This window comes from Ochlerotatus camptorhynchus, unplaced genomic scaffold (genome assembly GCF_037179485.1).
Source record: "Ochlerotatus camptorhynchus isolate MF236.1 unplaced genomic scaffold, CSIRO-AGI_Acam_v1.1 ptg000267l, whole genome shotgun sequence".
Taxonomy (NCBI): Eukaryota; Metazoa; Arthropoda; class Insecta; order Diptera; family Culicidae; genus Ochlerotatus; species Ochlerotatus camptorhynchus.
In genome coordinates, this window is record NW_027040757.1 from 973,364 (window position 1) to 984,978 (window position 11,615).

The window sequence follows — 11,615 nt, forward strand, 5'->3', positions numbered from 1 at the left end:
AGTACGCTTCGAAATATTCGGGTGTTCCGCGTTTTCGGAAAAGCTTAAACGCGTCGGACTTTTTACGATAAACCTCAGTGCATTGCTGGTCCCACCAAGGGGTAGGAGGTTTCCTACGAAAAGACGTTCCTGGAACCGGCCGAGTTTGAGCTCGAAGCGCGCTGTCCAAGATCAGATTGGAGAGGAAGTTATATTCCTCCAACGGTGGAAGCTCTTCTACCGACGACACGGCTTCATCTATCGCGGTCTTGAACGTTGTCCAATCGATATTACGGGTGAGGTCGTACGCGACGTTAACGGATTCCGACGGATTGAACCCACTGGCAATCGAAATTTTGATCGGCAAGTGATCACTACCGTGGGGATCCTGGATCACATTCCACGTGCAATCCAACGATAATGAGTTAGAGCAAAGTGTGAGGTCTAATCTACTTCCATTTGAGGATGGACCAGCCAGACGTGTTACTTCTCCATTGTTAAGAATTGTCATATTGAAGTTATCACAGAGGTCATATATCAAAGTAGAACGGTTGTCATCATACAGTTCCCCCCAGCCTGTACCGTGGGAATTAAAATCTCCCATAATCAACCGTGGAGTAGGAAGAACTGAACAGATATCTGAAAGTTGTTTTTGACTAATCGAAACTCGGGGAGGAATATACACAGAAGCAATACAAAGGCTCTTGCCTTTAACAAAAGCCTGACATGCGACAACTTCAATACCTGGAAATTGTGGAAGATTCACTCTATAGAAGGAATGGCACTTTTTGATCCCCAAAAGTACTCCTCCTCCACGCGAATCCTCACGATCCAGTCGAATAATGTTAAAATCATGAAAAGGAAGATCGATATCTGAAGAGAGCCAAGTTTCACACAGAGCAACTGCATCACAATCATTATTGTGAACCAAAAACTTAAACGATTCTATCTTAGGAATAAGACTTCGACAATTCCACTGTAGAACAGTGATCAAATCCCCGACCTCGTTTGGAAAATTATCCATCGAAGGAGATGATTGCTGCAAGGAGGGGCCACTTTAATGTCAACTGCTTCAAGAGGGTTTTCACAGTAGGAAGCATTGCCAGAACAATGCTTTTCAGAGGATCAGAAATATCGAGATAATTGAGGATACTGTCCACAATGTTATCAAATGAGAACAACCCAGATGAAGAAGGGGCTTGTGTTCTGAAAATTGGGGCATCGGGGGTTTTGGATGTCCCCGGGAGAGGTGGAAAATCCTGGGTATAATCAGTTCTGCGGAATCCAGGAGGAGTAGAAGTCTCCTTTTTTCCACCACTCCTTGATTTGGGCAAGCTGATTTGGGGTTCTTGATCTGCAACTTTCCGCGAACGGATGCGTTTTCGTTTCCGGGTAGAACCTTCCGGAAAACTGAAAGAAACTCCCTCCTCAGCCAAGTCAGAGCCAGACTCGTCATCTGACAAAAGAGCGAAGGGATTTGTTTCGTTGGTCGATGGCTTGGCTGTCTTAAGCATTTCTGCAAAAGACCGCCTGGAACGTTCTTTAAGAGAGCGCTCTAGTTTTTCCCCGCGTTGTTTGTACACCGGACACGACGAGAGACCATGAGGAGGAGATCCTTTGCAGTACACGCATTTTGGTGCCGTGACTGTGCAGGCGCCATCCTCGTGCTTCTCCCCGCATTTGGAACAGCGTGCCTTGCTGCCACAGTGGGACGCCGTATGTCCCAACTGCTTACAGTTTTGGCAGTTCATGACCCGGGGAACGAACAAGCGCACAGGTAGTCGAAGTTTTCCCAGCTCGATATACTGAGGAAGGGCTGAACCAGAAAAGGTCACGCGAAACGAGTCTGTGGGGGTAAAACTCTTTTTACCCTCGCTGACAGATACTGAGCCCAGTTTTTGAACATCCAGTATCTTCACCGGGGGGAGCAAGGGGTTCTTGAAACGGCCAACCGCCTGCTTCTCCAAGATCTCGGGAGTCAGACTCGCTTCGGTGACCACACCTTCGATCTCCACATCACGAGCTGGGATGTAAACTCTGTACTCGAGCGTGAAGAGCTGGGAGGCAGCAATCTCGTTAGCCTGCTTCAGGTTAGAAACGACAACACGAAGTTTATTATGCCTAACCTTCGTCTTCTCTGTTGTTGGAGTGGTTGATTCTGCTGTGACAGCTGGCCTTGACCCCTTACAGTCGCTGATCAAAACTCAGCGAGCGGTCAATGACAACTTCCAGCAGTTTCACAGTTTTCTTCAGTGGGATGGCTTGATCGGTCGGTACTGGCAAACATACTAGCGATCTTTCCAGCAGACAGCTGAAAGCCTTTCGAAGCGGCCCATCTGACCACGGCAGAAACCCCTGCTTGGGCCCTGATCCTCGTTCGTCCCGGAGTCTGACCTGTGGCTACGATTGGCACGTCGCCTGCGTACACGAAGATGTAGATGTTCGCTGGTAACCGCTCGAAGACACTGTCCATGGCTACCAGCTATCACTGAACCTGGAGGAACGCTAGTGTCCTCGCAGAAAGTGCGGGATTTGGTATTACCTACCGAGACTAGGAAGGATCTGCAAGTCAGGAAATTTCGGATGAAATGGATGATATGGCCGCTAAAACGCTGTCCAGACTGGAGAGTTATAACATGTTAGAACGGTTGTCAAATAATTGCAACACAGAAACCACCATCAAGATAGCGCTATAACATGTTATAACTCTGTAATCTGAACGTACTATAAGGCTCCTGCTGACGAGTTTCTTCAGTACCGTCCATGTACGGTTGAAAGCTTTCGCAATGTCCAGGGAAACCAACTCCGTATGGAGACCGTTATCCTTGACGTCCTTTTGGAGCTATTTTAGCGTCGCAAAATACGTGGATGTACAGTGGCCTTGTCGGAATGCGTGTTGTCGATGGTCTAGAAAGCATCGAGAAACTGCTTCAGGCGTCGGTTGACCATCCACTCGAACACCTTTACCATGTAGCAGGTGAGCGCAATTGGCCTTAACTTCACCACGTCCCGTGTCGGCTCGTTTGCTTTGGGGATGCGAACAACTAAGCTCTCCCTCCAATGCTCTGGATACGAGTCTGTCCGCCTTAGAGATGAACTAGCCTAAGGCTAAAAATCTCTTAAATAAAGAATTAAAAAAAAAAAAGTCTGTCCGCCAAAGCTGGTTGAAGAGTTTCAGCAATTTTACTTTACCCGGAGTAGGCAGGTTCTTGAGCAGCGGGTAGCCAATCTCGTCTAAACCGGCCGATTTCCCGTTGCTGCTACTAAAGGGGTGATGCACATATTATGTCACGCTCTATGATTTTGTGACAAGCAATGCATTACACGGTAACCGCAAAATACCCAATAATGACTACAAAGTAAGCATTTTCGAGGGAAACTGGGACTACCCATTAAATGAGTAAAATTTTACCCATTTATGAGTAATTACAACTACAAAAATAAGTAGTAAGTATTCATTTTTGAGTAACAAATACTCATAAATGGGTAATATGTTTACTCATTTAATGGGTAGTCCCAGTCTCCCTCGAAAATGCTTACTTTGTAGTCATTATTGGGTATTTTGCGGTTACCGTGTAGGTACAGGAAAAATGTCACGCAAGGAGGGAGGGGGATTGATTTTTCCTCAATTTAGCGTGTTATAATAAATGGATCGCCCCTAATCGCGAACTGAAGTTCCTGCCAGGTGAAATCCTGGTTGATTGATCCTCAGGTTGTTCGTGTCCGGAGAAACGCAAAAACTGCTTAAGAACGAAATCGATGGGTTTGCTTGCCGTTGGAAGGCCTCCTCGTACTTGGAAATCGCCGAGAGGTCAGCGAAGTAATCGCTAAGCTTATCTGCAACGATTGCGGGGTCGGACATTGCAGCGCCGTCTACTTGGATATGCAGTAGGGTCGTGCGGCGCTTGCCACTGAAAGCGTTGACCTTACCCCAGAGCTCCGCCGAAGACTGTAAGGCGTTTATGCTTTCGAGGAAGTCTGGATCGTTTGACATCTCGGAACTATTGGCACCACTGGTGTGCTGTTCTCGATAGGTACAGAGCGCGATTTCCCTATCCGTATAATCGAGGGGAATCCGTTTGACTCGTCGAAGGGCTTTTCGCCGGGCCTTGACTGCCTTCTTCGTTTCCTCGTTGCGCCATCTGAGGGCTTACGCCCCGGAATGGTGTTGGTTTTCGGGATAGTTGCTGACGCAGTTGCGTTTATTGCTTCAATGAAATTCTCGTTACTGTCTAGGTTACGTTGTTGAAGGAGGGACTGAAAGGTTTCACCGTATCTCTCCCAATCGGCTTCGTCATAGCGCCAGGTGCTGTCGGTATATCGGCGGCAAAGAACCGCCGTAATGATCGCTACCGTAGAGGTCCGGATTGACGCTCCACTGCATTCTTCCAGCGAGGGAACGACTAACAGCCGTTACATCGATCGCCGTGGTGTGCCGTCCATTGAATCAGTTGATACAAGGGGTGCTCTTATAGTTTATTTCAAAATCATAATTTTTTTAAAGTTAATGTTGGTTTCACAAGGAGAAAACAATGTTGCTCAATGAAGAAAAATAACAGTTTGCGACAATCTCAACATGTAACAAACAATTTATCGGACTACTTTGTCTGTCAAAGTGTATTGGCGAAACAAAACAACGCATGTCGTGTCGCATAATATTTTGCCAGGCAGCATTTCAATAGGGGTTTCGTCAATGAGATTCGATAAATGTTACACGTCAGTTGTCACGTGACGTTGATGAAATATCGCAACACTGGACGAAATACACGTACCCATCTCTCAAAAGATAGGCCATTATAACGGAATAAAAAGGGAATTTCTCAACCCACTCCAAAAGCTCTTCAACTTCAAACTGTGAAAAGATTTCTGTGCAGTTTTTCAAAGTCTGTGAGGAATGTGAAAATTTTGAGCTTAATGTCCACCCAATCACGCACAGTCGCAGATCGTGAACATATCCCCAAGTCTGGAATGTTTAATGTTTTGACGTAAGACTACGTCTGTGATTTCTATATGGGGGTACACTTTGTGAAAACTGAAAATGGAACATGTAACAAAATTATGAAAGATTTTGAACGTTAATAACTCAGCTGCCCCTGGACCAATTTTATTATTTTTATCTCCAATGAATCAGAAATATTTCTACGCATCTGCTTAATTAAAAACTTTATCATTTTTCAAAATGTTACTATTGAAAATTGCACGAATGTGCAACTGCTGCTATGATAATTAAAATTATCACCGATTGCCTGCGAAACGCGATTTCCCTAACACAGATTTCAAAGTTGAATTCCATCCGGTCTCACCAAATGGTGTTTATTCAATCACCGCGTGGTGAGTGGTGATGTTCTCCAGTACACAACGAAAGGCTGCCTGCAAGCAGCAAGCTGCAGCCCACATGAGCATCCATAGAAGGAGGAAGAAGCCACACCGCTATTGATCGGAATCAGTAGCTCTTCGTGAGTCGCTGTGGGCCATCTATGTCAAGCGCGTCAAACTAAAGAGTATAAACAGAGAGAACTCCACTCAAATTCCTATTCCTACACAAAACACAAGCTCCTGCTGCAGTTAACAAATAAGATTTATTATATAAGCCACGTAATCCTACGTCACCATTGCGTACAACCCCATAGGGCTGTCCCTTGTAGTTTTCTTAGTACGGGACAACATTTTGAAATATTTGCCTTGGATCTTTAAATTTGTTCTAAATCTGAGACTTTCAAACAGTTTCAGGAAACCTGATTTTTTTTTTAATTCTTGTGATTTTGGCATTTTGTCATCGAAACTGATCCAAATGCTTTCTTCTATTCATTCTATATTTATATCACAATCCCAAATGTATTCTACTACCAGTGTTTGCGAACCAATATCGGAGCTGTAGGCGCGTCTCAATAGCTTGGTAGTTTCTCAAGATTTTCCGGAAGATCAGCTTGTGGAATTCACGGCAATGCCTCAATTTAGGGTACATCAGAAAACCCCAGTAACTGTGAGAACTGAAAATAATCCACGATTATCTCTGAGAATTGAAGATTAAATCCGAAATTTGTGTGTAACTAGAATTTTTAGGAAGTTCCAAAACATCGTATGTACGACAATTCCTGGAAACTTCCAGAACCTAAGGAATCTTTGAAGCTAACAAAACTTAAGATCTCAGATCTGGATACTGCTGGAACACTCATCTCATCATTATACAAAATATGCATTCTGGAAAACTTGCTTGTACGCACTGCAGTCCATTGCAAGAACTGTCATTACATTTGTTGTATGAAACATATGCAGAGGATGTAATAAATCCAACCATACATTGAATGTAAGAGAAATCAGTTTTGCGTGTATGGAGGTGGATTAATCTTCCATTCACCTTTCACTATTAATTGGACTTAAAATCCTGTGAATTTTTGCTACAAGAAAATTAACTGAGTAAATTAGATGAGATCTATTGATAGTTATAATAATCTAAAAATAAAAATCTACGAAAATACCTTTAAAAAAATATTAATTTTTCAGAATATCGAACAACACAATTTTAATACCGTGGACCCTCGGTAATCTGACCGTTCTTAATCTGAACGCTTTTTAATTTGAACCCCGCTAATCTGCACGATTGCTCAAACGTCATCTAGCACATAGAATACAGTAAAGCTAAACGAAACGCAGAATCAAAACAAAATAGCAAATAAGGCTACCAGAAACTCGCTTTTCCAATGGTCGTAGGGTTACTAGAAGTTTAAATTAAAAATGAGGGGGTTAGAAGAAAAGGGGTGTAAGTGACTTTGATCGATTCTCTTCATCGACTTTCTCTTTTGATAGCCACAGCTTTATAAACAGATTTTGCGCTATTTATGCCACATAGTTTGATAAAGGAGGTTCTCATCTAGCATCCAGAATGGCACACGAATCAAGGAATGTGTTTGCAGCTGAATTATTAACGACCCCTTTGCTTCTAACCCCCTCAAATCAACCTCGTTAATATACATGATGGGTCGTTCAGATTCACAGGGGTCCATGGTAGTTGGTATAACCACTTGAATAAAAGTGTAAAATCTACGCCAGCCGTAACAATCCTGTGCTGTCCTGATTCAGTGCAGTAGAAAATTAGCCTCATTCAATGCCCTCCAAGCCCGAACACCACAGCAGAACTATAGCATCGTTTTATCTTCCTTCAACAGAACTTGCGAACAAGCCCGAGATCACCATCATCCCACAGCCTCCGAAGCCGACAGCCGTTGCACAACCGGTCGAACCCGTTCCGATGGAAGCGGACGATGCCACCGAAGACGATGACGAGGAAGACGACAGCGATAGTGACCTGGAATTCATCCTACCGAAGATGGAAGCCTCCGACGATTGTACTATCGTAGAAACCAACCCACCGCAGGAGCCACAGTCCAAGGACCAAGCTCAGCAACAACAATCGCAACCAAATAGCAAACGACAGGAACAACAGCAATTGTTCATACATCAGCTGCAGCAACAGCATCTTCAAAATCTACAATTGCAGCATCGTTCCTTGACGAAGATGCAAATGATTCACGGTCCGAAGGGAGAAAATGGCGACAGCAATGGAGGCGGACCGGCGATCGGTAGCGATCCCGAAGATCAAGACATCGGCTCACCGGAAACGCCGTTGTCTCAGGGCAGAACTCCTTCGCAGGATTCCTTCGACGAACCAAACGGTAACAATAGCCATCTTACTCCGTCCGGCCGACAACCGGCGAGACGCCGCCCACGGAGAAAGAATCTCGCTTCGGACGATCAAGCCGAAGCGCTGACCGAAATGTCCGTACGCGGGCTGAATCTGTTTCGCTACGCCAGCATCAGCGACGGAGTCTACCAGTGTATGGAGTGTGCCAAGGAAAACGTGCAAAAGACATTCAAAAACAAATACAGCTTCCAGCGTCATGCCTTCCTGTATCACGAGGGCGCCCAACGGAAGGTATTTCCCTGTCCAGTGTGCAACAAGGAGTTCTCCCGTCCGGACAAGATGAAGAACCACCTCAAGACAACCCATGAATCCTACATGCCCAAATCGGATCCAGTGTACCCGATGAGCTTCATCGTCGGCGCCAACGAGGCGAATCAAATCCCACCGAATCACGCTACGGCCAAAATCGAGTCCGTACTGAGCGCCATCCAGATGCAGCAGCACCTGAACCTGCAGAAGGAACTCCAAAGTCAACACGCTAAGTTCCAGCTGCAGCAACAACTGATCTCACCAAAACTAATGGATAACGGCGGCGCCCCGGCGATCGTTGTTGCCGCCACCAACAACGGTTTGCAGTAATGAACAAGATTTCCATTGCATTTTGTTTCTATCTACTATTTTTTTATAATAGGTTTAAGACGCACTGATATTTACTAAGACTGCAACTAGTCTTCCACGTACGATGATGCTCACTCGGAGCGGTGAGTTTGCGCCAATTATCACTTTGATACAAGCATTTAATCACGAATACAAGCCGTTCGAATTCGCCAGATGCGAACGGTTGCCATTTTGTTTTTGTTCCAATAGCGGTGCTAGCGCAAAACAAGACCACTATTGATCACCACGTGTGCCTTATTATTATCAAACTACTGGACTCGCTTTCACGCACAAGCAACAATAACCATATATTTCAAGAGCAACATAAGACTGTCGATAGGAGTTTTTGTAGAGTTAAAATAACCTGTAAAAGTAATGCCAACCGAAGAATACGAGTGCACAAACAGTGTCTGTTGTGTGAATTAGGTATATCGCTTTTCTCTCTCTCTCACACACACGCACACATTCTCTCGCCTATATTAACGATGGACCTAGCTGATTGTTACGCATCTTATTTGTATGATTTCGTAACGTATTCCCAAATTAAAGACTTTTTTGCGTGAGCTCCAAAATATTCCCCACCAAACTCGTTAGTAATAGAAATTTCGATTAATCTAAGAATCGCTGCAATGCTTCAGTTTTGATAAACTTATTAGGAACGAGAACAAATCCGAAAACATGCGGTGCATACAAACGGCAAAGGTCTAAACAAGAGAGGTTACATTTCCCGATCTCGTCATTTCCTAAGAATAAGTTTTAAAGAGAGACAAACTGAACAGATCTATTTTCCGATAAACATGATTTCCTTATCTCACAGTCTATTTTCAAGTTTTAATTTTAATTTGTGATATAACTTTTCTCAATTCTTGTAAACCGAAATCCTTTGGTTAATTTTGCATTTTAACACCTTATCAATAACAATTAGGTAACCCTCTTTTGCGATATTCTACTAGTAGTGTATGTAAAAAGAAAAGTAAAATAACCGATCTCTTTAAGAAAGGGAGAAAGCCTTGAAATATGAACTGAACTGAACTGCAGGTGTCGTGGAACAAAAGCCAGCACGAACATGCTAGCATTACATTTATTCTAATGCTTCTATAAACAAACAACTAATGTAATATTCTAGTATAATAAACAGTGACAACAACTTCTCATAGAATATATATGTAGATAACCGCGACACGCGATGTGGGAACAAAGCCACATCGGTGAATTGCATTTCAGGTATAAGCCTAGATTGTAACCAGTCGATGAAACACGTACTAGTTTTTAGAGTGAACAGCAACGCTAATTTACATTTAAGGAGTACTACAGTACAGACTTGAGATATCATCTGCGAGCGAACAAACACGAACGCACACAAATTGTGAAAACTGTTAGTTCAAAAGGCCATGTAACATAGTGCACAAAGATTATTTCGTTTGCGTAAAAAAAATACTGTTTGGGATTTGTTTGACGTGCATCCAGTGATCGAATAATAAACTATTGAATTGATTAATCTAAGAAACAAAGAAGACAACTACCTTGAACTGAGTGATTACATGATTTTGTCACGCACATAATAACCTACTTATTGGCAAGCGACACGTACGTTTTGACTAAATACACCTTGAATCAATTTTCTTGTGACCGAAATATATTCTAATGAAAAATTGATGGATATTATTTTTTTTTCTGACATCCGAAAATGGAATCCAAACAAGAATGGGGAATTCTCTGGAAGGACAGATAACTTGACACTGATTGACGACTTTTCCACGAATGAAACTTTTCCCTGAATTGAACGAATTTTCCCTTTTTCCGAAAAATAACATTACAATTTCGATAATTTATATCAGCACATATGTTATTTTCAAGATAGTACTGCAGTTTGTTAAATTATTGAGTATTAAATTTAACTTCTTTCGAAGAATTAACGATATGAACGATATGGGCCAGGAATTAAATCTAGCAGGAAAAAAACGCAAACTGTTAGTAGATGCAGAAGAATGTAGCACGGGCGAAAATGCTGCACTGCAACACTGCACGAGATTAAATGTGGAGCGATACAGACAAGCGCGGAACAGACAAAACTCAGTTTTCCGAAGAAAAAAGCGTCAGCAGGAAGACCGAGATGGAAAATCTGTACCGCGTAAACGACACACGGAAGTTCTACGAGAAGCTAAATACCGTATGCGTGATAATGTTTGCACCATTGAGCAATGTCAAAATTAAAAAAATTCTCAAAGATTTCGTTTTCGAGTTTTTTTTTTATTCAAAGGGGGGATGTTTCTCAGAGTCTTAAACTATGTTAATCATAGATCGAGTTTCCACTTGCTGCAATTACGGCCTGCACACGCTTCCGGAATGCACGGCAGGTTCTAATAATGCAGGATCCATTTCTCTCCATGTACGGGTCAATGTTTGTCTGAGGTTTGCTGTACTCGGGTGGCGTTTAGAACAGGCCTTGGCCTTCATGACGCGCCATATTGAGTAATCCAGCGGATTCAGATCGGGGCTGGATGGCAGCCACATGGACGGAAGATGTTCCTACAACCACTTCTAAGTGCGGTTCGAGGTGTGGCACTGAGCCCCATCTTGTTGAAATACAACATTTGGCTTTGGACCGTACAGTTCTTTAATCCACAGAAGAACATACTTACTTAAAATCCCGATGTAGACCTCCGTGTTGACCTTGTCGCCTTCTGGAATGAACACCGGGTTCATTTTTTTGCCATCGGAAGCCACCAATCCAAACACCATAACGCTAGCACAATGCTTGGTCAGATACACGTTCTTGTGCTCGTCGACGACGTCTTTTACCGGAAGAGAACTAATATACCGGTCGGTTCTGGAATTTGATAAGGGATCGACGGTAAACATGCTCTCGTCGGTGAACAGGATTACCGGATTTTTTCACTTGGAAGTTCAAGATTTTCTTGCATCGTTCGACTCGTAGCTCCCGGATGTGGTTGGTAATCATGTGAGTTTTTTTCCGTTCCCTCGACTTCGCCCCGCAATCTTCCTTTGCGATCTTCCATGCCGTAAAGTCACTGATCCCGTGTTCCTTTGCCATTTTCCTTATTGAACGCACTGGATTCACCCGAATCTTCCTTTTGATAGCAGCGATAACCCTCGGAACCCTTCGCGGATAGTTGTCCTTTCTTTTCCCGGTCTAAAACCCTTTTGACGGTCCACCGGGACACTCCCACGGCGATTGAAATGTCTTTTTGCGACATTTGCGCGTGGGACAAATAACGAATACGCTGCCACTTCGTCATGGTGTAACTGTCAAACTAAGTAAATCATTTTCTTTTATACACAGCCTACTACGGTATGAGCTATAGGTTACGTGCAT

The 11,615-nt window shown here is 43.5% G+C and overlaps 1 protein-coding gene across 1 annotated transcript in view; it reads left to right on the top strand.

The window, feature by feature from the left end:
* Window positions 1-9,898, top strand: part of ttk (zinc finger and BTB domain-containing protein ttk) — a 79,973-nt gene extending 70,075 nt beyond the window's left edge. The window contains exon 4 of the mRNA XM_065227184.1: window positions 7,146-9,898. Coding sequence (XP_065083256.1) covers window positions 7,146-8,260 — 1,115 coding nt within the window. The 3' untranslated portion in view covers window positions 8,261-9,898. The remainder of the gene's footprint in view (window positions 1-7,145) is intronic.
* The last annotated feature ends 1,717 nt before the right edge of the window (window positions 9,899-11,615 follow it).